This window comes from Drosophila santomea, chromosome 2L, assembly GCF_016746245.2.
Source record: "Drosophila santomea strain STO CAGO 1482 chromosome 2L, Prin_Dsan_1.1, whole genome shotgun sequence".
Taxonomy (NCBI): Eukaryota; Metazoa; Arthropoda; class Insecta; order Diptera; family Drosophilidae; genus Drosophila; species Drosophila santomea.
The window spans coordinates 8,695,201-8,719,900 of NC_053016.2; the positions used below are offsets into that span (position 1 = coordinate 8,695,201).

The 24,700-nt window shown below is 41.2% G+C and overlaps 4 protein-coding genes and 1 non-coding gene across 8 annotated transcripts in view; 3 read left to right on the forward strand and 2 right to left on the reverse strand.

Annotated features, from left to right (window-relative positions):
- The window catches only part of LOC120456567 (probable G-protein coupled receptor CG31760), a 28,011-nt gene extending 20,717 nt beyond the window's left edge, over nucleotides 1-7,294 (forward strand). Inside the window, 6 exon segments of the mRNA XM_039643452.1 lie at nucleotides 3,337-3,446; nucleotides 3,505-3,649; nucleotides 3,728-3,936; nucleotides 4,833-5,082; nucleotides 5,143-5,327; nucleotides 5,441-7,294. Coding sequence (XP_039499386.1) covers nucleotides 3,337-3,446; nucleotides 3,505-3,649; nucleotides 3,728-3,936; nucleotides 4,833-5,082; nucleotides 5,143-5,327; nucleotides 5,441-6,143 — 1,602 coding nt within the window. The 3' untranslated portion in view covers nucleotides 6,144-7,294.
- On the forward strand, nucleotides 553-3,279 carry LOC120456572. 3 transcript variants are annotated; one of them, XM_039643482.2, is made up of 2 exons: nucleotides 553-2,114; nucleotides 2,152-2,206. In XM_039643482.2, exon 1 carries the CDS (start codon nucleotides 803-805, stop codon nucleotides 2,093-2,095), a length of 1,293 nt encoding a protein of 430 aa, XP_039499416.1. In that variant the 5' UTR covers nucleotides 553-802; the 3' UTR covers nucleotides 2,096-2,114; nucleotides 2,152-2,206. The 3 variants fall into 3 exon arrangements, with proteins under 3 accessions (XP_039499416.1, XP_039499407.1, XP_039499397.1); XM_039643473.2 differs by lacking the exon at nucleotides 2,152-2,206 and adding an exon at nucleotides 2,343-2,519 and having other exon boundaries at nucleotides 554-2,091; XM_039643463.2 differs by lacking the exon at nucleotides 2,152-2,206 and adding an exon at nucleotides 2,343-3,279 and having other exon boundaries at nucleotides 556-2,084.
- An 8,682-nt stretch (nucleotides 7,295-15,976) lies between the features above and the next one.
- Nucleotides 15,977-16,172, reverse strand: LOC120444182. Its single transcript, XR_005615648.1, has one exon. It is a non-coding gene; the product is annotated as a U2 spliceosomal RNA (small nuclear RNA).
- Nucleotides 16,173-16,812: 640 nt separating this feature from the next.
- Nucleotides 16,813-18,923, reverse strand: LOC120458410 (zinc finger protein 436). Its single transcript, XM_039646044.2, has 2 exons — nucleotides 18,640-18,923; nucleotides 16,813-18,581 (listed from the first exon to the last, which is right to left on the reverse strand). The coding sequence occupies exons 1-2, from the start codon at nucleotides 18,802-18,804 to the stop codon at nucleotides 17,070-17,072; spliced, it is 1,677 nt and encodes a 558-aa protein (XP_039501978.1). The 5' UTR covers nucleotides 18,805-18,923; the 3' UTR covers nucleotides 16,813-17,069.
- A 555-nt stretch (nucleotides 18,924-19,478) lies between these two features.
- LOC120458284 (1-acyl-sn-glycerol-3-phosphate acyltransferase alpha) lies at nucleotides 19,479-24,680 on the forward strand. 2 transcript variants are annotated; one of them, XM_039645880.2, is made up of 4 exons: nucleotides 19,479-19,494; nucleotides 19,619-19,826; nucleotides 23,345-23,555; nucleotides 23,621-24,680. In XM_039645880.2, the coding sequence occupies exons 3-4, from the start codon at nucleotides 23,380-23,382 to the stop codon at nucleotides 24,258-24,260; spliced, it is 816 nt and encodes a 271-aa protein (XP_039501814.1). In that variant the 5' UTR covers nucleotides 19,479-19,494; nucleotides 19,619-19,826; nucleotides 23,345-23,379; the 3' UTR covers nucleotides 24,261-24,680. The 2 variants fall into 2 exon arrangements, with proteins under 2 accessions (XP_039501814.1, XP_039501815.1); XM_039645881.1 differs by lacking the exons at nucleotides 19,479-19,494; nucleotides 19,619-19,826 and adding an exon at nucleotides 22,842-22,902.
- Nucleotides 24,681-24,700: the final 20 nt, after the last annotated feature.

Below are 24,700 nucleotides of genomic sequence, written 5' to 3' on the forward strand. Positions count from 1 at the left end.
GCCAGGAACACAAACATACAAAGGCCATTTGAAAACAATGCTGCTAATGCGACAAAAGGCCCAAAGTGGTCGGCACGCGCTCATTCATAATTAACCCACATGTGCACCCGTTTTGGCCCTTATCCCGCTTCCATTTCTGGCGGTAAAGGGATCGGCAAACAAGCCACCACGTAAAAGTCCCACTTATGGGTTTTTAAATGCGGCTTTTAAGCACTTACGCGTCGAAAGGGTATTGCAGATTTTCCAGACTAATTTGTGACTAAAATAGCAAAATAAAGAAGCCAAATATTATATCTTGGCTTAAAAGAGGTTAAGATAAATACTTTGCAGTTTAACGTGATAAATTCTATTTTACTCCAACCAAACCAAAATCGCGAAATATCCTTTAGTTTCTTATATTCATTCCTGAATAAAAATGTTTCAAGTGTTTAAGGTATTTATTCCGAAATAAAAAAGATTTCAAGTGTATAAGGTATTTATTATGAAATAAGAAATGTTAGAAATGTATAAGGTATACCACAGTCTCCAGACAAAAACCTTTAGCTTTCTGTTCCCAGTTCACCGGCTGGCAATTATGTTGTCCACATTAGCAAACCAACAATGCTAAATCCCCCGGTGGACACATAAAACCACCTTCCAGCCATAAAAAAAACACACACAATGGCAATACACGGCTTTAGAACAAGAAAACAAATGGGTTAAGAGGTGGAATAGAAGAAGAAGGAACTAAAAGAACAAATTTGTGTCGATTTTCTAATCAAAATGAGCACATATAAACTACAAAAATTGTTTGTAAAGAATTATGAGTAAGAAATCGCTTAAGAGACAAGATGAGCATACAAAAGATGCAGATTCTGAGGATGAGGATGAGAAGGATTTACAGGCAGCTATTAAGGAAATGGTCAAGACTCCTGATATTGATATAGAACCAAGTATAAGTGGACGTCTTTCTCAGAGTGAAAACGCACCAGAGTCGACTCGAAATCAAGCTGAATGTGGATCGCAAACGGGTGATGAAAAAGGTACAACTTCAAGCACCAAGCTAAAAAAGCTAGATAGCGATGATAGTTGGGAAGCACTTCTCAGAAAAAGATTTGCTTGGACAAAAAACAGCAAAAGTGACACAGCTCCTGTAGAAGATAAACAAAATAAACCGAATACAAAGGGATCCTTAAAAGATTTCACGGAGAATAAAAGAAATGAAAGCAAACCTACTGCAGGCACCTCTAAGGAAAGTCTAGTACGAGCGGAGTTCTATGAGAATTCTAAAGTAAAAGATGAAGCAACCATAAAATCATACAAAAATACGTTGAGTGATGAGGGATCGGGCGAAGAATCGCCGGAGTTACTGGACAAATTGAGAAGAATTGAGGAGGCCTCGAAGCCCAAAACTTGGAAGAGACCAACACCAATAGTAATAAAGCCAAGTCAGGATAATTCCAACAGCAAAAAGAGTGAAAATGCAGTAGAGAAGAAGCCCCAAACAGATACTGAGGCAGTGCATGGATATATAAATATCTTGAAGGCTCCATTCGATCGTAGTTTGTATTATGCTCCAGAAGAGCCATCGCGTCAAGATAAGGATGCTGTACCCTCAGATGTACAACCAGAAACTCCAGCAACTCAAAATGCCGATGATGCCGCAGCAGATACTGCGCAAAAAGCTGACAAAAATACGCCAGAAAATGTAGAAAATTTGGAGGAAAAAAGAAGTATCAAATCGGATTCGCAAAGGACAGTCACAATCACAGGACGTTCGCATATAACCGCCAAATGGGATGACCACTGCCATGTTAAGGAGCGGGAAACTGGAGTGGATAAGGCCGCCATGCGGGTGTTGATAATCGCCTGTTTTTTATGCCTCTTCTTCCTGATACTCGAAGTCATTGGAGGCGTATTATCCAATAGCCTGGCCATTGCCACGGATGCTGCCCATTTGCTAACCGATCTGGCCTCGTTTCTCATTTCAATTTCTGCACTTCACTTGGCTGGCAGACCCTCCTCGGAGCGCCTGAACTTCGGATGGCATCGTGCTGAAGTCATCGGGGCCATGGTATCCGTGTTCTTCATCTGGGTAGTCACAGGTGAACGGTAATTATTCGTCCTGGTAGATGAAATGCTTTCGCAAAACCTAGATAACATATTGCCATGCCAACCTAATCATTCGGTCAGAAGAATAGTCTTTCTCAGTATTATAATATATCAATATAAATGTTACAATTAGATCATGCATTATTATGCTTAGCTTAGAAACAGGCAATCTGTAAATGGTGGCAAAACATGTTATCTTCAAATCAGTTTTATCCTGTGATACTGATAATTAAACCACTACTCCATCCCAGGCATCCTTGTGTACATGGCAATAATGCGATGGGTTAACGAGGACTTCGAACTGGAGGCCAAGATAATGCTGATCACATCGGCTCTGGCTATATTGTTCAATGTGATAATGGCCGTTCAGCTGCAGCACGGCCACTCGCACTCTCTTCCAGGAATGTTGAAAAGGTCAAAGGACACGGGATCGCTGCCAGATAACCAGATGATTGCTGGGTTCCAAAACACTCGGATACTATTGGGCAAGTCCGTTTCCACTCAGTATGCAGCCAAAGGACATGAGAACATCAATGTGCGAGCTGCCATCATTCACGTGGTTGGGGATCTCATCCAGAGTGTTGGCGTTTTCGTGGCCGCTCTGATCATATACTTTAGGCCGGATTGGGCCTTCATGGATTCGGTGTGCACATTTCTCTTTTCGGTGCTGGTCCTTGTGGTTACGTTCAAAATCTTAAGGGACGTCCTCATGGTCCTGATGGAGGCCACGCCGGATTTCATGGACTACGAGGAGGTGAGACGGACCTTTGTCTCGATTTCGGGCGTGGAGCACGTGCATAACCTGAGGATATGGGCCCTATCCATCAATAAGGTGGCCCTATCCGCTCACCTGGCCATTTCCAAGGATGCCGATCCCCAACAGATCCTCGAGGAAGCCACCACACTGATTCACAAGCGGTTCAAGTTCTTCGAGACTACCATTCAAATCGAGGAGTATTCGCCGGGTATGGAGGACTGCGGGCAATGCTTAGGTCCTTCGGAAAAAAATGCAAAAAAGAAAGCTTTGGACCCGGAAAAGGGCGAAGGGAATGGGCGCAGAAAAGGATCCGATGCGGATGTGGAAAAAAATAAGAATAAATCAGATCCCGAGTAATTTTACAACTGGTTCATGTTACTTTATGTCAGTGAACTCAATATATTTAAAATTAAACTTGTTTGCGCACACAATTTATATTGAATTAATTATTAATTGTAGTAGTAAATCCAAAAATTTTATTGTTTTAGATGGTAGCTATCTTTCCCTATCTGGATACCACTTGGTGTATAGCTACTAAATGGACGCGGCATATGGGCTTTTGCATCACCTACACCTCGCTGCTTATGAAAACCTGGCGGTAGGACTATTGTAAAAAAATATAAGATAGATGATGTGATTAATGCTTTCCTTTAAAGAGTGTCCCTGACTTATCGTGTCAAGTCGGCCCACAAAATAAAACTGAATGATCAGCAACTTTTGCAGTGGATGGTGCCCATCCTGTTGGTTATGCTCATCTACTTGGGCACATGGACCATTTCGGCCACGCCCACAGCAGAAGTGGTAAGTGCATTTTATAATAATTATATGTGATATTAAGGAATCTCTGTAAAATGTGTATATGTTCGCATGATTGTACAGATTTTGGACCAGAGTCAGTTGAAGTTCAAGCAGTGCTCGTACAACTGGTGGGATCACAGTCTGGCCATCGGAGAAGTGTTCTTCCTGGCCTGGGGCATCCGGGTGTGCTACAATGTGCGGAATGCGGAGAGTCTGTACAACGAGGCTCGGCTCATCTCCTACGCCATCTACAACATAGCCCTCGTCAACATCGCCATGGTGGTGTTCCAGTAAGTGCACTCCACACAATATATATTGAGTAATCATTCTATAAAGAAGAACTGTTCCTCGGTTATGCGAAGAAATGATTATTATTTCATTTCAATTTATTAATTTTATTTCGTATTTAAAGGGGGATAGTAAGTGAAAAATGTAAATACCTACCATTTGAGCTACCTATAAATTATTTGAATAATTTCATGTTGCTATTAAATGTGTTTAAGCGAATCTTTCGATGATACATTCTCTTAGTCAGCTTATGAATGCATTTTAAATCCTACAACTTCTCTTTGCTTTAACAACTTACTATTTTCGCTTTAATATTTGCATGTTTTTACTTAGACATACGAGTGGTCTCCCCACCTGAGGAAGCGCCCACTTCCTGCAAATTGAATTATAACAGTTGACACATGTTGGGTAATCCCGGATGCTGGGGAACGCATCTCGTCCATTTGGGGAAATGAAAAGCTGCCCGTCTTACGCGGCCCGGTTTTAATTAAATTCCTTTGCTTTGTGCGCGCTCGTGCTCGCGCGTAATCCTTTTTGTTGGCCCGCAAGGACTCGCATCCCCTCTCCCCTCTTCCCCTCTCCATTTATACGGGCTTCCATCCGGGTGTCGCTTTGTTTGCACAAACATTCCTGGTTCACATTCAGCCTGGTTTCAAGTTGTCTTTTGAACTGAATTCCCCTCGATGAAGTCCTGATAATTAATGCAATTTGTTGGCATACTTCCCACGCACCTGACGCCATTTCAATTGTGTTAGATTACTATTTTGTATCTAAACCTAATTGGCTGACTTACGAAGTAGCTAGAATATTTGAAGATAATATGCTACGCAATCCTCACGTCATCATATATAATGTCTTATACAGTATTTCCTTGTTTACTACCGATTTTTCCTTGCAGTGTAATGCTCTTTCCGAACGCCGGACCCGATTACAAATACATGCTGGGATTTGTGCGCACCCAGCTTTCCACGACCACCACCATTGCCCTAGTATTCGGGCCGAAGATTTTGCGTGTTTTCAAGGGACAGGGCGACAAGTGGGATCAGAAGGCCAAGGTGAGGAGCATAACAGCTTCATTCTCGCTAAATGGAGTGGGTCTGGTGCCAGAGGAGTCGCCTGATCTGTACCAGGAGAATGAAGAACTCAAGGTAAGCGAACAGGGAGATGTGTTGTTTTAGGCAGCTAATGATGTGGCTTACGGAACACAGGAACAAGTCCAGAAGTTGGCCCACCAAATCGAGTTCATGAAGACTGTGCACATGCAGATGAACAACAGGCATCTGAAGCCAAAGCCGGGAGGATATTTCACCATAACTTCAACCTCGTTTCAAGCGCCATATAGCAAAAACACGGTTTCCACTGCGCAGACGCAAACTGGCAAAGATGAGAACAGGTGAGCCATATCCTTAAATGGATATCATTTAATACAAATTATTAGTATATACATAAAGCGAAGGCATACATTAATGATTGATCTGAAATAATAACATATTTTTCCTCTATTAGCACGCCAACGAAACTAAAATCGCCCAAAGGCAAAGTCTGACGAGGTCAACGAAGTGTTAAAGATTGCTCAATAGAAGTCGATGTGGGGCAGGGCACAACCACCCCGGTGGAGGATGCCATTGCGTTTAATTTCCACCTAGCGGATTTGGAGGAGGGGATGACCATCCAGAAAGGTGAGCAGCCAGGAGCGGCGGAGAAGGAGGAGGAGGCGGCCTTAATCGCACAGTTTCGCCGCCTCTTTGCGCCCATTTTGGATGACAGCTTGAATCTGTACTACCAACTCAACGATTTGGCTGACACGGAGCACGTAAGGATCCATCAAACGGTGGCCCAGATGAATGATCTGACCAGCAGCGAGGAGGAGACGATGGTTACCCAGGTGAACAGCCCATCGCCATCACCACCGGTGGAGGTGGAGCTGCTGCTGCCATTTTCCAGCGACAGTTCCACGGCCAGTAGTTCTCTGTACGCCATTCACACTCCGTCTCCGGCACATCCCAGTGGTGTGCTCCTGGTGGCCCGCAATTTGGAGTCACCGATGCTGTCCGGCAGTGATGGCATTACAATCACCGAGCAGGTGCAGCTGCATGATCCTCCACACCATCTGCAGCTGCTCGAGGATGAGAACAACACATCCTGTTCGCTGTCATCGAATCTGACGGATAGCAAAACCCTTGATGGTCGCACGCCCATCGTGGTCTGATGGATTCTCCAATCCCGGTCTGCTTAACTTGTGATTATGTTTACACAGTCTTAGAGCTACAACAAACAGTTAGCGAAAAATAGGCCGCTTAATGTTTAATATAGTCTTAAATAATGTTTTGTGTGTATGTGTCTGTCAAAGTTGTTCAAATATTAAAGGCGTTTATGCGGAGGAACTTATATTTCAGCTTCGTGTCATTAAAATCATCTCACTGCTTAAACTATTTCAAATAAATCTTCCAATACTCATAGAAACCGAATCCGAAATTTAGAAAATATCCCACCAAATATATTTTAAATATTTCGTAGAACTTTTTAAATAATTAAAATCTCAAATGTAAGAATATAAAATATCTTACTTGGGGTAACTTGGCTTTTCGAAAGCGTTATCTTTACTTCTTAATTTTACAAAACCTCCGTTCAACTTTAAGAGCTTTTCATCATCCTAAACTTTCCAGCCGCATAAACGCAGACTCCATGTGTAACGTTTTATGTTCGCTTTTTAGCCATACACCCAATCATTAACCCATCATCCGTGATCTCCATCGTCTGCGAAACCGCAGAAAAGTATCCACATTGAGCAAATTTTTCTCACTTCGTTCGGATCGATAGAAGGAAGTTGTATAGAGGACGTAGGCAGCCAGTTGGTCTGGTGGTCTGGTGGTTCTCATAGAGTCCATCGGTGCCCCTAGGGACTTGGCATTAGTAAATCTCATTTATCTCTCATGCACCTAGCGAAATGAATTGTATTTTCCTTGTTCTCGTTGCACTCAGTCATAGCACAATTTTTATTTGCTTTGTAGTTACAGTTTACATGATTTTCATGGTCACAATCTTTAAGAACCTACAGATAGGCTTAGCACAGAGTCGATTTTAGTGTACAAGATGAACATATACTGATATTATAATTGAGTAAATTGAAATTTTAGCGTACTAGTTTAAGCTGGGAAAGTGTTAATAGACGCGCAATTCTTCTTCGTAAAGTTGGGCGATACGAAAAGTATGAAAAGTATTAAAAACATGAAACAAGAACACAAATATAATATAAATGAATACGAAAAATTCAACTTTTATTAAGTAAGTTAAAGTTAAATTAATATATTGTAATGGAAACAATATGGCGAAATCAAAACATAAATAATAAATGTTATACAAACGCATCAACTGTGTTTAATTCATTAGTCTAACTAAATTCTAGATTAAAAAATAGACAGTGCTATAGTCGAGTTCCCCGACTATCAGATACCCGTTACTCGGATGGAGTGGGCGTGGCAAAAAGACTTTTGGCAATCGAGAAAACTAACAAAAAAGTGAACAAATATGAAAACATTTTTAAAAAGTGTGGGTGTGGCAGATTTTGGCAGTTAAGGTGTGGGCGTTTCGGTGGGCGTGGCAAATAGTTTTTTTTTGTGGGGTCCGGCGGCGGGGTGTTTAAGTATTTTGATCAGAACATTCAAAATATATCACCAAATATGTAATGGCATACCTCGTTGTGTTTGTAATTAAATTTCCAATCGAACTATGTTTTCAAAAAAAAAAATAATTTTTTTCACATTTTTTGCAATTTTTGATGATGATTTCGGATTTTTGTCGAAAATCGATTTTCTGTGTTTTTGCGATAATAAATATCAGAATTTTGATCAGAACCTTTAAAAATATATCTCCAAATATGAAATGTCATTCCTCGTTGAGTTCATAATTAAATTTCCAATCAATCTGTGTATCCAAAAAAAAAATATATTTTTTTCACATATTTTGCAATTTTTTATGATTTTTGCCGAAAATTGATTTTCTGTGTTTTTACGATTTCAAATATCAGTATTTTGATCAGAACATTAAAAATATATATATCGTACAAGGTATCAAAACCGGCATAAAATATGTAAGCCCGATAATCTTGTTAATCGTTATTCTTAATGTAAGAAAGTTAATTTTGAATATATCAGATGTATAAAAAATATAAATTTTAACTTCTAATAGTTAAAAATAAATAAAATATAATTTACAAAAAATACAAAATTTTTGAAAACGACAAAATCCCAATGTTACTTTACATACGACAGCAACTTCTTTGCGATAGTCTGCCTTATAGCCGTGGGTTTCCTCAGCATGTCGATCCTCTTTTCGATAAGAATATTTATTTACACAGTTCTAAGTGTTTTAACCCACGCACTTTAAGTGAAAGGAATGTAATAAAAAAGTTTTAAGTGATGTCTTGAAATGGAAAATGAAATGATGGCCTTATGGCTAAGATCATCGCTTCTCGGCCTTATGGCTTAGATCATAGCTTCTCGGCCTTATGGCTAAGATCAAAGTCTAGATCGCTTCTCGTCCTTATGGCTAAGATCATAGCTTCTCGGCCTTATGGCTAAGATCATCGCTTCTCGGCCTTATGGCTAAGATCATAGCTTCTCGGCCTTATGGCTAAGATCAAAGTCTAGATCGCTTCTCGTCCTTATGGCTAAGATCATAGCTTCTCGGCCTTATGGCTAAGATCATCGCTTCTCGGCCTTATGGCTAAGATCATAGCTTCTCGGCCTTATGGCTAAGATCATAGCTTCTCGGCCTTATGGCTAAGATCAAAGTCTAGATCGCTTCTCGTCCTTATGGCTAAGATCATAGCTTCTCGGCCTTATGGCTAAGATCAAAGTCTAGATCGCTTCTTGGCCTTATGGCTAAGATCATAGCTTCTCGGCCTAATGGCTACGATCATAGCTTCTCGGCCTTATGGCTAAGATCATCGCTTCTCGGCCTTATGGCTAAGATCATAGCTTCTCGGCCTTATGGCTAAGATCAAAGTCTAGATCGCTTCTCGTCCTTATGGCTAAGATCATAGCTTCTCGGCCTTATGGCTAAGATCATCGCTTCTCGGCCTTATGGCTAAGATCATAGCTTCTCGGCCTTATGGCTAAGATCAAAGTCTAGATCGCTTCTCGTCCTTATGGCTAAGATCATAGCTTCTCGGCCTTATGGCTAAGATCATCGCTTCTCGGCCTTATGGCTAAGATCATAGCTTCTCGGCCTTATGGCTAAGATCAAAGTCTAGATCGCTTCTCGTCCTTATGGCTAAGATCATAGCTTCTCGGCCTTATGGCTAAGATCATCGCTTCTCGGCCTTATGGCTAAGATCATAGCTTCTCGGCCTTATGGCTAAGATCAAAGTCTAGATCGCTTCTCGTCCTTATGGCTAAGATCATAGCTTCTCGGCCTTGTGGCTAAGATCATAGCTTCTCGGCCTAATGGTTAAGATCATCGCTTCTCGGCCTTATGGCTAAGATCAAAGTCTAGATCGCTTCTCGTCCTTATGGCTAAGATCATAGCTTCTCGGCCTTATGGCTAAGATGATCGCTTCTCGGCCTTATGGCTAAGATCATAGCTTCTCGGCCTTATGGCTAAGATCAAAGTCTAGATCGCTTCTCGTCCTTATGGCTAAGATCATAGCTTCTCGGCCTTATGGCTAAGATCATCGCTTCTCGGCCTTATGGCTAAGATCATAGCTTCTCGGCCTTATGGCTAAGATCAAAGTCTAGATCGCTTCTCGTTCTTATGGCTAAGATCATAGCTTCTCGGCCTTATGGCTAAGATCATAGCTTCTCGGCCTTATGGCTAAGATCATCGCTTCTCGGCCTTATGGCTAAGATCATAGCTTCTCGGCCTTATGGCTAAGATCAAAGTCTAGATCGCTTCTCGTCCTTATGGCTAAGATCATAGCTTCTCGGCCTTATGGCTAAGATCATCGCTTCTCGGCCGTATGGCTAAGATCATAGCTTCTCGGCCTTATGGCTAAGATCAAAGTCTAGATCGCTTCTCGTCCTTATGGCTAAGATCATAGCTTCTCGGCCTTATGGCTAAGATCATCGCTTCTCGGCCTTATGGCTAAGATCATAGCTAAGATCATAGCTTCTCGGCCTTGTGGCTAAGATCATCGCTTCTCGGCCTTATGGCTAAGATCATAGCTTCTCGGCCTTATGGCTAAGATCAAAGTATAGATCGCTTCTCGTCCTTATGGCTAAGATCATAGCTTCTCGGCCTTATGGCTAAGATCAAAGTGTAGATCGCTTCTCGGCCTTATGGCTAAGATCAAAGTCTAGATCGCTTCTTGGCCTTATGGCTAAGATCATAGCTTCTCGGCCTAATGGCTAAGATCATAGCTTCTCGGCCTTATGGCTAAGATCATCGCTTCTCGGCCTTATGGCTAAGATCATAGCTTCTCGGCCTTATGGCTAAGATCAAAGTCTAGATCGCTTCTCGTCCTTATAGCTAAGATCATAGCTTCTCGGCCTTATGGCTAAGATCATCGCTTCTCGGCCTTATGGCTAAGATCATAGCTTCTCGGCCTTATGGCTAAGATCAAAGTCTAGATCGCTTCTCGTCCTTATGGCTAAGATCATAGCTTCTCGGCCTTGTGGCTAAGATCATCGCTTCTCGGCCTTATGGCTAAGATCATAGCTTCTCGGCCTTATGGCTAAGATCAAAGTATAGATCGCTTCTCGTCCTTATGGCTAAGATCATAGCTTCTCGGCCTTATGGCTAAGATCAAAGTGTAGATCGCTTCTCGGCCTTATGGCTAAGATCAAAGTCTAGATCGCTTCTTGGCCTTATGGCTAAGATCATAGCTTCTCGGCCTAATGGCTAAGATCATAGCTTCTCGGCCTTATGGCTAAGATCATCGCTTCTCGGCCTTATGGCTAAGATCATAGCTTCTCGGCCTTATGGCTAAGATCAAAGTCTAGATCGCTTCTCGTCCTTATAGCTAAGATCATAGCTTCTCGGCCTTATGGCTAAGATCATCGCTTCTCGGCCTTATGGCTAAGATCATAGCTTCTCGGCCTTATGGCTAAGATCAAAGTCTAGATCGCTTCTCGTCCTTATGGCTAAGATCATAGCTTCTCGGCCTTATGGCTAAGATCATCGCTTCTCGGCCTTATGGCTAAGATCATAGCTTCTCGGCCTTATGGCTAAGATCAAAGTCTAGATCGCTTCTCGTTCTTATGGCTAAGATCATAGCTTCTCGGCCTTATGGCTAAGATCATCGGCCTTATGGCTAAGATCATAGCTTCTCGGCCTTATGGCTAAGATCAAAGTCTAGATCGCTTCTCGTCCTTATGGCTAAGATCATAGCTTCTCGGCCTTATGGCTAAGATCAAAGTGTAGATCGCTTCTTGGCCTTATGGCTAAGATCATAGCTTCTCGGCCTAATGGCTAAGATCATAGCTTCTCGGCCTTATGGCTAAGATCATCGCTTCTCGGCCTTATGGCTAAGATCATAGCTTCTCGGCCTTATGGCTAAGATCAAAGTCTAGATCGCTTCTCGTCCTTATGGCTAAGATCATAGCTTCTCGGCCTTATGGCTAAGATCATCGCTTCTCGGCCGTATGGCTAAGATCATAGCTTCTCGGCCTTATGGCTAAGATCAAAGTCTAGATCGCTTCTCGTCCTTATGGCTAAGATCATAGCTTCTCGGCCTAATGGCTAAGATCATCGCTTCTCGGCCTTATGGCTAAGATCATAGCTTCTCGGCCTTATGGCTAAGATCAAAGTCTAGATCGCTTCTCGTCCTTATGGCTAAGATCATAGCTTCTCGGCCTTATGGCTAAGATCATCGCTTCTCGGCCTTATGGCTAAGATCATAGCTTCTCGGCCTTATGGCTAAGATCAAAGTGTAGATCGCTTCTCGGCCTTATGGCTAAGATCATAGCTTCTCGGCCTTATGGCTAAGATCAAAGTGTAGATCGCTTCTCGGCCTTATGGCTAAGATCATAGCTTCTCGGCCTTATGGCTAAGATCAAAGTCTAGATCGCTTCTCGTCCTTATGGCTAAGATCATAGCTTCTCGGCCTTATGGCTAAGATCAAAGTGTAGATCGCTTCTTGGCCTTATGGCTAAGATCATAGCTTCTCGGCCTAATGGCTAAGATCATCGCTTCTCGGCCTTATGGCTAAGATCATAGCTTCTCGGCCTTATGGCTAAGATCAAAGTCTAGATCGCTTCTCGTCCTTATGGCTAAGATCATAGCTTCTCGGCCTTATGGCTAAGATCAAAGTTTAGATCGCTTCTCGTCCTTATGGCTAAGATCAAAGTCTAGATCGCTTCTTGGCCTTATGGCTAAGATCATAGCTTCTCGGCCTAATGGTTAAGATCATCGCTTCTCGGCCTTATGGCTAAGATCAAAGTCTAGATCGCTTCTCGTCCTTATGGCTAAGATCATAGCTTCTCGGCCTTATGGCTAAGATGATCGCTTCTCGGCCTTATGGCTAAGATCATAGCTTCTCGGCCTTATGGCTAAGATCAAAGTCTAGATCGCTTCTCGTCCTTATGGCTAAGATCATAGCTTCTCGGCCTTATGGCTAAGATCAAAGTGTAGATCGCTTCTCGGCCTTATGGCTAAGATCAAAGTCTAGATCGCTTCTTGGCCTTATGGCTAAGATCATAGCTTCTCGGCCTAATGGCTAAGATCATAGCTTCTCGGCCTTATGGCTAAGATCATCGCTTCTCGGCCTTATGGCTAAGATCATAGCTTCTCGGCCTTATGGCTAAGATCAAAGTCTAGATCGCTTCTCGTCCTTATGGCTAAGATCATAGCTTCTCGGCCTTATGGCTAAGATCATCGCTTCTCGGCCGTATGGCTAAGATCATAGCTTCTCGGCCTTATGGCTAAGATCAAAGTCTAGATCGCTTCTCGTCCTTATGGCTAAGATCATAGCTTCTCGGCCTAATGGCTAAGATCATCGCTTCTCGGCCTTATGGCTAAGATCATAGCTTCTCGGCCTTATGGCTAAGATCAAAGTCTAGATCGCTTCTCGTCCTTATGGCTAAGATCATAGCTTCTCGGCCTTATGGCTAAGATCATCGCTTCTCGGCCTTATGGCTAAGATCATAGCTTCTCGGCCTTATGGCTAAGATCAAAGTGTAGATCGCTTCTCGGCCTTATGGCTAAGATCATAGCTTCTCGGCCTTATGGCTAAGATCAAAGTCTAGATCGCTTCTCGTCCTTATGGCTAAGATCATAGCTTCTCGGCCTTATGGCTAAGATCATAGCTTCTCGGCCTAATGGCTAAGATCATCGCTTCTCGGCCTTATGGCTAAGATCATAGCTTCTCGGCCTTATGGCTAAGATCAAAGTCTAGATCGCTTCTCGTCCTTATGGCTAAGATCATAGCTTCTCGGCCTTATGGCTAAGATCATAGCTTCTCGGCCTAATGGCTAAGATCATCGCTTCTCGGCCTTATGGCTAAGATCATAGCTTCTCGGCCTAATGGCTAAGATCAAAGTCTAGATCGCTTCTCGTCCTTATGGCTAAGATCATAGCTTCTCGGCCTTATGGCTAAGATCATCGCTTCTCGGCCTTATGGCTAAGATCATAGCTTCTCGGCCTTATGGCTAAGATCATCGCTTCTGTCATTAATTGTTTAAATTTTAATTTGAAGAAATTGCTCGCTATCGGTCAGCTTGAACCTTTATCATTCCTTCGACCGGTAGCGAGAATTGAACTTGTGCTGTCCAACTAAGATTAAGTCATTAGTTGTTTAAGAATACACTGATATACCGCGGGGGATGAAGCATCTCAAAGCCCATGTGGCCGCGAGCCACCCCGAGACCACCATAGACGCCCACGGGATGCTCGTGGAGGCCCCCGCCCCCTCCCCGAGGCAACAGTCCTCTAACTGCGAGAGTGCGCAACCAAAACAAGTTGGGAATTATTTGTAAACGTAATGGATATAATTAACCAAAATCTTCATTAAAAATTGGAAAAAATTTGAAAAAAATATAATTTTTTTTTTAAAAACACAGTTTGATAGGAAATTTAATTACGAGCTCAACGAGGTATGACATTCCATATTTGGAGCTAAATTTTGAATGTTCTGATCAAAATACTGATATACTGATACTGATAATCGCAAAAACACAGAAAATCGATTTTCGGCAAAAATCCAAAATCATCATCAAAAATTGCAAAAAATGTGAAAAAAAGATTTTTTTTTTTTGAAAACACAGTTTGGCTAAGATCATAGCTTCTCGGCCTAATGGCTAAGATCATCGCTTCTCGGCCTTATGGCTAAGATCATAGCTTCTCGGCCTAATGGCTAAGATCAAAGTCTAGATCGCTTCTCGTCCTTATGGCTAAGATCATAGCTTCTCGGCCTTATGGCTAAGATCATCGCTTCTCGGCCTTATGGCTAAGATCATAGCTTCTCGGCCTTATGGCTAAGATCATCGCTTCTGTCATTAATTGTTTAAATTTTAATTTGAAGAAATTGCTCGCTATCGGTCAGCTTGAACCTTTATCATTCCTTCGACCGGTAGCGAGAATTGAACTTGTGCTGTCCAACTAAGATTAAGTCATTAGTTGTTTAAGAATACACTGATATACCGCGGGGGATGAAGCATCTCAAAGCCCATGTGGCCGCGAGCCACCCCGAGACCACCATAGACGCCCACGGGATGCTCGTGGAGGCCCCCGCCCCCTCCCCGAGGCAACAGTCCTCTAACTGCGAGAGTGCGCAACCAAAACAAGTTGGGAATTATTTGTAAACGTAATGGATATAATTAACCAAAATCTTCATTAAAAATTGGAAAAAATTTGAAAAAAATATAATTTTTTTTTTAAAAACACAGTTTGATAGGAAATTTAATTACGAGCTCAACGAGGTATGACATTCCATATTTGGAGCTAAATTTTGAATGTTCTGATCAAAATACTGATATACTGATACTGATAATCGCAAAAACACAGAAAATCGATTTTCGGCAAAAATCCAAAATCATCATCAAAAATTGCAAAAAATGTGAAAAAAAGATTTTTTTTTTTTGAAAACACAGTTTGATAGGAAATTTAATTACGAGCTCAACGAGGTATGACATTCCATATTTGGAGCTAAATTTTAAATGTTCTGATCAAAATACTGATATTTATAATCGCAAAAACACAGAAAATCCAAAATCATCATTAAAAATTGCAAAAAATTTGAAAAAAATATAATTTTTTTTTTTAAAACACAGTTTGATAGGAAATTTAATTACGAGCTCAACGAGGTATGACATTCCATATTTGGAGCTAAATTTTGAATGTTCTGATCAACATACTGATATTTATAATCGCAAAAACACAGAAAATCGATTTTCGGCAAAAATCCAAAATCATCATTAAAAATTGCAAAAAATTTGAAAAAAAAATATTTTTTTTTTGAAAACACAGTTTGATAGGAAATTTAATTACGAGCTCAACGAGGTATGACATTCCATATTTGGAGCTAAATTTTGAATGTTCTGATCAAAATACTGATATTTATAATCGCAAAAACACAGAAAATCGATTTTCGGCAAAAATCCAAAATCATCATCAAAAATTGCAAAAAATGTGAAAAAAAGATTTTTTTTTTTTGAAAACACAGTTTGATAGGAAATTTAATTACGAGCTCAACGAGGTATGACATTCCATATTTGGAGCTAAATTTTGAATGTTCTGATCAAAATACTGATATTTATAATCGCAAAAACACAGAAAATCGATTTTCGGCAAAAATCCAAAATCATCATCAAAAATTGCAAAAAATGTGAAAAAAAGATTTTTTTTTTTTGAAAACACAGTTTGATAGGAAATTTAATTACGAGCTCAACGAGGTATGACATTCCATATTTGGAGCTACATTTTGAATGTTCTGATCAAAATACTGATATTTATAATCGCAAAAACACTGAAAATCGATTTTCGGCAAAAATCCAAAATCATCATCAAAAATTGCAAAACACAGTTTGACCTATTCTAGTTTCTTTTAACCAACTGATTTTGGAACTGTATTAGTTTTATCTATTTAGATTTTTTTTAAATTTATTATTCAGTTGGGCCGAAATCCCGGCGGTACTGCAATACCGGGCCAACCCGCGACAGAGGTGGAGCAAGCTCCTAGCACTCCGTCTGATTCCAAAAATCAGTTTAACATTTGTTGTCCTCCAATGGAGGAACTATCAGATGTTAAGCTGATAAGAACAGATACTACACTTTGATCTTAGCCATAAGGCCGAGAAGCGATAACTTAAAACGAAAACGAGCAGGGTCTCCATGAGCAAACGACCAGAAATAGTTGGGAATTATAAGTACGCGCACTCGAAAAATGACTCAACGCAGCAGTTGTTCAGTTTCATACTGACAGCCTGCTTTTAGGGGTAGTTTGCGTACCAAATAAAAGGAACTCTCTTCATTTTGTAACGAACAATTTGAAAGACGTTAAACATAAATAACTTTTTTTTGGTTTTAAACTTACATAAAAACCGTAGTCATATGTATACATAACCATTTTGAAACGGAAAGACTTGTGCCTTTTATTGAGAAATATAAATAACGTACACGGCATTCAAAACCGGCATAAAATATGGAAGCCGTATGCCTTTTTTTATAATCGTTGCATAGTAAAAATAGTTATCCAAAAGTGGAATGTCATATCTCGTTGAATTCGTAACAAAATTTCCTATCCACCTGTGCTCAAAAAAGGAAAATGTAATTTTTTGCCATTTTTCCCAAATTTTGATGATAAGGGATACCTTATCGAAATAACAAAAATTTTTCACAAAACAGTCTATGTTTGGCGAAAAGGCCCCAACCCCCGCACCCTACACCACATAATATAATGTTAAAAATTCTTTTATTTTTATTATTTTTAAATCGTGTTAGTTCTAATAATAATATACATATATGAGGAAAATTAATATCTTTACAAAATCAGTCGATCTCAAAGATAACTTTTTCAGGTTTGGCCTTTTATTAAAAACCACGAAGCTAAATTTTGGCAGACATTAGTCAGATGACTTATACTATACAGATCCATTTTTATCAACGGAATTTAAGTTGACCTGAACGACTAAAACAGCCTTTACCTACAAAACTTTTTCAACCTATCAACTAAGTGTGTTAAATATGCAAATATGTAATTCTACTCCTCGGGACGAGTCTCGCTGTAGAAGCCCAGATTCATTGTGGGAATCATGTTGCTGTAGAACGACAGTTCCGCTGCCGAAGGACGCATTGGCTGGGGTTCCTGAGCTATCGGAGCCGTCATTGCCATTGGAGCCTGTTCGGCCTTTTTTAGGGGCAAAATAGAAGCCTCTTGAGCCCGCTGGGCCATCTTGTGCTGCAACTGATGAACCTTAAGGTGATTCTCCAGCTCAATTTGATGCAGGAAGCTAATGCAGCAGATTCCGCACGTAAAGCTGGGCCCATGAGCCTCCAGTTCATGGCGCTGCAGTTGCTCGCGTCGGTTGAAACCTTGATTGCATGTCTTGCAGGCGAACAAAGAGTCCATGTGAAGAGCTCGATGGCGTTGCAAGTCCCTCTCCCGTTGAAAAGTTCGATCGCAGACATCGCATCGGTAATTGCGCGAGTTTTTGGTTTGTACAGGAGCCTTTTGTTTTGCCTGAAACGCCTGCTGCTGCAGGTCACCCTCCATCGGGGGAATTAGACCCATATGCTGCTGCTGCTCTACGTCCCGCCTGGTGTGTACTTGCTGGTGTGCTAGTAGCTTATCCTTACGCGAAAACGAGTAAGGGCAGCGGCCACATTGGAAAGCCTTTACCTCTCCATGGGATCGTGTATGGCGCATCATTTCCACAGCCGTCTGGAAGGAACGCGGACACTGCTGGCAAACAAACGGCTTGACACCGCTGTGAATGCGCATGTGCTTGGTCAAATTGGTGTTCCGCGAGAAACTCTTGGAGCAAACGTTGCATGTGTAGGGCCTCACGCCAGTATGCACGATTGTGTGCTTTTTAAGATCGGAGCGGCGAACGAATCCCTTCCGACAGTGAGCACACACATACGGACGCTCCGGATCATGCAGCGTCTTTATGTGCGAAATCAAAGCGGGCCGGGTAACCAGCTTGAGATTGCAGTAGGTGCAGCAGTACGGCGCGTTAGGATCATGTGCAGTCCGCTCGTGCTCTTGACAGTCGGCGGGCAGGGTGAAGCCCAGATCACAGTATTGACAGAGGAACGCCCTTTTGGGCCGTGCCTCCGTTGTGTTGGCGTTGGTGGCAACGGTCTTATGAGCCGCCATCTGGGCCGCATCCATGCCCAGTGGCATGTCCACGTCGTCGCCGTTCTGGCCATCTTCTTCATCCTCCTCATCATAGTCTTCCTCCTCCTCGTCATCATCGTCGTCAAAGTTTTCGAACTCCCCGTCGGAGCCGAGTGCGAACTCGTCTTCACTGCTCTCGGCCAGCTTCTCTGGATCGACGTCCACAATAATGCAGCCCTCTTCGGGTACAAATTCGCCGGGATTGCCATTTAAGCCTGGACGGTACCTGGGATCATCTTTAATCAACTCCCTTAGCTGCTCCTGCAGGGACTGTTCCCGCTCCTGCATCCGCCTTCGCAGTTCAAGGGCATCTTTCAGGATCTCCAGACACCTTGAGCAAATGAGCTCCGACAAACATTCGTGGCGATCGTACTGCAAGTGGAGAAGTTATTTGTGCACTTGTTCCAAGGATTATCAAAAGCCCACTCACCTGAACGCTCCAGAGACCCAAAGAAACCTCTGCAATGGACACATCCTTGCAAAACTCTGCGGCGCCCTCAAAAATGTTTAGCGAGTTGGGATCCGTTTCACGGTGGCACAGGCGGCAAGTGCTCACATCCTGATCCTGGGTCATGTTAGTCTCCGATGAATGCATTCTTTGATTATATGCATTTAAACCGGAATTGCATTAAATTATCCAATTGTTTTAGCAAACAAAAGCCGCACCGGTAGAAAATAAAACGCGGTGGTTAATCCACCACAATATTATCGATATATCGCGAAATTTAACAACATGGTCCAATCGATTGTGAAAAGAAATCGATATGCCGCTGCACAGTGGTTTACTTAAGTGTATTATAGGAATGTTTAGTTATACCACAACCAATTGGAATACAATTTTTTTTGCTTTTTAATATTTTTCAGATTTATACTTTTCCATCTTAGAATATTTTGATTACATTTTAATAACTAATAAACTTAAATACCTAATCACTAAATCTGATGCGCAAAATAAACGTCAGAATGTATGGTAGCATTAACGAAACTATTTTTGTGTTTTGGGGTTGAAGTTTGGGGATGCGCAAATACAATAAAACGTAATTTGGTCCTACACATTAAAAATTTTAAGACCTGTTTGTAAAAAAACATAAATTATTAGATTTATATAAATATTTATTGCTAGTGCCAGACTTTTAAATGACAACATTAAAGCAGCTTAGGAAATTTAAATTATTGCTTAGAACGCGCGTTGTACCTAATTGGTGCGTACCTTTGTAGGTACATGCGGTGAACATGAAAAGCGAGAGCTTTTTCAATTGCCCGCGGACTGTTGATTAAAGCGGAGGTATTTTTCGAGTGCCGGCACTCTTTCGGCGAAAGTGAAAATTGTTTGAAAATCTGTGCGTATGCGCGTATATTCTTTTAACTAATCCTGTTTGAGTGCTTGCGCGGTTGTTGTTTAATTGCAGTGCGATTATTTGTTCTTTTGTGAGTGACCCATGTTCGTTTAGTGGAATTTATTGCATTACAGATGCTGCAAATTACACTAGAACGCACACATACACATCGGCAAAACAACTGTTACGCCTACGCAGCAGCAGAAACAACAACAGCAGTAGCAGCAGCGAGGGAATTAGCAGCAACAATTTTCCACCCAACGAGGGAAATAACTGTTCCGTGAGTTTGTACAATTTGGGCTGCATTTGTTGTTGTCGTCCCACGTACTTTTTGTCTTTATTATTCTCTTGCTGCTTCTACTTCTTGCGCTCCTTTTCTATCCCCACCTCCCTCTCCCGTAAGAATCCTCCCATGCGGTTAGTGTGTTATTCGCGTCCTGAAGGAATAAAAGCAACAGCAAGCAACCGCAACCCCGTGTACTTTTTATTATTCTCTCCCCCATTGCACAGAGAGAAAAATAATGTTCGTATGTTTTTATTTTGATTATATGACAATAAAGGTGAACTAATTGGTTTGGATATATAAAGAAAAAACACCATGTGTTTTTAAGATCTCTTATTTGATAGATTATTTATTTTTAATATTTTAAATCAAGTTGAAAGAATATTAATTTTTTCATCTCCAAAACGTACACTTTATTTGCATTTAACATTGCAGTTGTGAAAAATTAAAACATCGCCAATTTAAATTGAATATATATTGTTTTCTGTGTACCTATCATCCTGTTAACCCAAGCTTGCCCCTCGCGCCCTGTAGTTCCCATGTGTGTTACGTGTGTTCTGGCCACCAAGTCCCTGTTGATTTTTGGTTATAGGGATTCCTCACTTTTCACAGTTGCCATGGCGCGTATATTAATGAATTTGTGCGTTAATAATTCATGAATAGGACAACGAAAAACGGGAGTTTATAATTTCATTAAATTGCCGAAATATGGGTCTTTAAAATGCGTCTATTTGGGTAATGATTTAAACAGTTGTAAAGAACAAAAACACTAGCGCTATGCACTATCGGCCCTAAAAAGACTGAACACAAAGATAAAATGTTATTGTTTAAGTGAAATAAGCGCACAGATTGCATTTGAGCTTAAGGGTCTGATTAAAGTCCCTGGAAGCAGATGATATCACCCTACTGCATAAGCAAATTTTCCACCCTGTGCGACTCCTGCTAATTTAATGTTTACACCTGCATACAATTACCTCTAAACATAGGGATTGGCATTTGCTGGGCACATGAGAGTGACTTCAAGTTTTGTGCAGTCTGAACATAAACAGAAGATTACGGTCCTAAACATTCCACTCGACAATTAAGTGCTAGACAATGATCATTCGATGAGGAAAGTCCAAACACCAGATCTAATGAATCGGTTTCGTGACTCAAGCCAGGTCTAGTTCTAGAGCTTAGAATCGCCCACCGACTGTGCACTCGTTGACTTTGAACTTGACTTGAAACGCTGACGCTAAATGCTAAATTGGCCGGTAAATAGAGGCTGTGCTGGAGATCCACACTTACATAGGTTAATTTCCGCGCTCGTCACATGCGTAACGAAACACTTTGTAACAAAGCAATGCCCTTCGCCTCCCAGCGTGAAATCATGCCACAATCTTATCAGTAGCCTGAGCTTATGCTGGCTAAATGAATCGATGTTCCGCTGCCGCACACCAAACGCCTCGCTGAGATTGTCGTACGTCGAACTGATAATGGGTGTCAAACCATTTACCCCCTTCGCGAATTGCTATATTGAAAGCAGGGGGTGCCCGTGGAAATTGTTAACAAAAACTCACACAAGTGCCGTAGATAAATTGATTTCAGCACACTGTCAGAAATGTAATGTAGAATCTTGACCCGTAGGAGTGCTTCTCTAGTACTTCTCTTAAATTTATTTATTTGTATTCTAATCACTTGCAGGCTGTAAAACCATACCTGTACTTTTCTTGTCATTTAGCCCACTAAAATAGTCACAAAAATTACGCAGTGAATTTCTCTTACAACACCAAAATGTTTCTTATTACATTGCTTATTTTTCCGTGTGTGCTAGGAACCTAATAAACACAAAGGTATACATAACGATAAATACGTGGAAATACTATCGCAAAGCGTTTGTTTTCCACAGAACCAATAACATAAGCCATTTATGACCAATTACTAAGCCGCAATATCGAAAATCTGATATCGCCGTGCAAATTAAGTAGAAAGTTAGGGTATAATGGTATAATGTGCTCTTTCAGGAAAATGAAAAAATCAATGAAAATCCAAGGAAAATGGCATTACCATTAGATCTCGGCGCTTGATTAGGCCTTATTAGTAGCCATTCAACACGTAATTACTCCGCCAAAGGTCACGTCGGTATCAAGAGTTTGACATCAATTAAGAGCTATAACAGCCGAATTTCATATCTGTAACTATAATTATAATTGTCTTAATTGCAATTGCCAACTTTAGAAGTCGTATATGTATAATTTACAAACTTAGGTCGTTACAAGTTGCTTCAAGATCGACAAAACAATTGAAAGTACGAGTAAATAAGTTCTAATTAGACCTCCAGTGCTAGCGGCTGAATTTAATATTCAGATGATGTGGTCATAAAGATAAAAGGATCATGTGATGAATTTTGAACAAAAAAGGTACTAATCTCAAGTAGACTTCTAATGTTTAAAGTACCCTTGGCAACATGCTCCATGAGTTAAATGTTGAAAAGTACACGCAGCTCTTGTGGGTAATTACTTGAGCTATAAGGTTTGAGTAATAAATGTATAGATGAACTGAATGATCTGAATGTCAAAGTTTGATTTGTGACTTTCAGCCAAAAGTAAAACAATTAACAGTAACACACCGGGTATTTTCCCCTAAGCTTTGCGTTAGGTTATACCCACTCAATTCTTCCCACTCCAGCATAACTATTCTTTTAATAATCTTTCGATCAAACTGATTGTGCGTTTTCATAAATAAAGAAAAAAAAGTGTGTTGCTATAAAACAACACTAATCTTTAGACAAAAGTGGGCCACTTGAGGCCTATCGCCCACAGTTGATTACTATTCTGATCTCTCAAATCTATGGGCTATTCGTCATGGTCTTACCAAGAGCTGATTAACTTAATCGAATGTTTGGCTTATAGCAACATGTATCAGCGAGATATCAAAGTTCACTGCCATAATCCAAACAAAAGCAATTGGACACTTTCTGATAAGCCCAGGCGATTCCCCGTTTAAACGGACCCACCTGTGAGTGGACTTCTCAGTTTTAATTGTCCGATCGGCCGTATCGGACGTGTGGCGACCTTGTTAAGGTCTTCTAAAGGTTTGTTACCACAGGGATAACGATCATGAATTTATAATCCAACTTGAGGAATCTATAAGTACTCGTGCTGGCAATAAAGCTTTAATCACCCGAACTTCGAGTGGAACTATTCGATCTGTTTCAAAGCTATCGTTTCCCGATATGGGAGCACCGTGGATTTATAAAAGCATCACATGATAATTTATTGACCAATCAAGATTGTATCAAATTATAGAGAATTGAAAATAATTGCCACAATGCGTCTCGTAATCTCGTAATGCCAAGTCTTTCTTAAATTCAATAATGAAGATAATTTAAACGAGCTCAGTCACGAATGTTGATTTTCACTTTAGGCTTGTAGAAACCCAAGCCTTAAATGTTCAAAGCTTTCAAAATATATTTCCCAAGCTTACAAAAATTAGTATCAGTCATCATTTAAATTACATTTTTCTCGTTATTTCAGAAAAAGGATCCATTGCGGTTAAATAGCTTCTCAAAATGGCTTGCACTTGCGAAGTAATTGGCCTGGCCTGCGTGGTGGCCTTAATCCTGAGCGCTACGGCCAAAGCGCCCTATCAGATGCGCATGTTCTTCATATTTTTTGGAGCCGGTCTGATAGTCTTTCTGTGCGTGCCCTTTATGATTCTGCGACCAAGAGACTACCGAAATGCGCTGTGAGTAGAAATACGTTACACCTTTACCAAGTTTCCAAATGTAATCGAATGTTTCATTCTTACAGTTTTCCATCATGGTGCTTCCGCCAGCTCTGCCGCCTGGTGGGCATAACAATGGAGGTTCGCGGTCTGGAGAATGTCCGTAAGGACCACGGCGCAGTGGTGATAATGAACCACCAGAGTGCTGTTGATCTTTGCGTTCTGGCCTATTTGTGGCCGGTGATCGGAAGAGCAACAGTTGTGTCCAAGAAGGAGGTTCTCTACATCCCATTCTTTGGCATTGGTGCCTGGCTGTGGGGAACACTCTACATCAACCGGTCCCGCAAGACCGATTCGATCAACTCTCTGCAAAAGGAGGCCAAGGCGATACAGGAGCGCAACTGCAAGCTACTGCTCTTCCCAGAAGGCACACGGAACTCCAAGGACTCGTTGCTGCCCTTTAAGAAGGGCTCATTCCACATTGCACTTCAAGGCAAGAGTCCCGTTCAGCCGGTGGTCATATCGAAATACTCATTCATGGATGACGGGAAGAAGACATTCCGTCCGGGCCACGCCATAATCCACATCCTTCCCGAGGTGTCCACCGAAAAGTACAAGAGAGAGGACGTGCAGCTGCTGGTGGACGAATGCCAGTCCATCATGCAGACGGAGTACACAAAGTTGAGCAAAGAAGGCCAAGCCTTGAGCTCGAAGAAGCAGGCATAGGACTGGATAGGCTATAATCAAACTCAGGTTACATAAAAATTACACCCAAACCCCAGTGTTTATTGGGTTTGATTTGGGTTTTAATGTACAATCGATCTAAAAGATTTGCCTGTCCATGGATGAGATGAATCAAAAGCAACAGAATGCTGATATTTGAGGGACGTAAAACCGTTGGTCTAGTATTGAGCTACACTATATCACTATATCGGTGAATTTTCGATTAATATTAACTGTTTTACCTCCAGTACATGCATGTGTATGCCCAGAGCTTTCTTCTTCTAAGCAAGAAACAAAGAAAACCAATTTTACAAACGAAGAAATCGCATTTGTTAAATGTTTAGCTTTATGCGAATAATGTATTGATTTATATGTGAATAATGAAATGAGACCTATTTAATAAAACATTTTGCACTGAACAAATTTTTAAAGTTTTTGCTTTC

Coding starts and splice junctions, on each gene's coding strand:
- LOC120456572 (XM_039643463.2), top strand. CDS start 803: ATGAGTAAGAAATCGCTTAAGAGACAAGATGAGCATACAAAAGATGCA. Junction 2,085..2,342: donor CTTCATCTGGGTAGTCACAG/GTGAACGGTAAT, acceptor ACTCCATCCCAG/GCATCCTTGTGTACATGGCA.
- LOC120458410 (XM_039646044.2), bottom strand. CDS start 18,804: ATGCATTCATCGGAGACTAACATGACCCAGGATCAGGATGTGAGCACT. Junction 18,582..18,639: donor TGGGTCTCTGGAGCGTTCAG/GTGAGTGGGCTT, acceptor CTCCACTTGCAG/TACGATCGCCACGAATGTTT.
- LOC120458284 (XM_039645880.2), top strand. CDS start 23,380: ATGGCTTGCACTTGCGAAGTAATTGGCCTGGCCTGCGTGGTGGCCTTA. Junction 23,556..23,620: donor AGAGACTACCGAAATGCGCT/GTGAGTAGAAAT, acceptor TCATTCTTACAG/TTTTCCATCATGGTGCTTCC.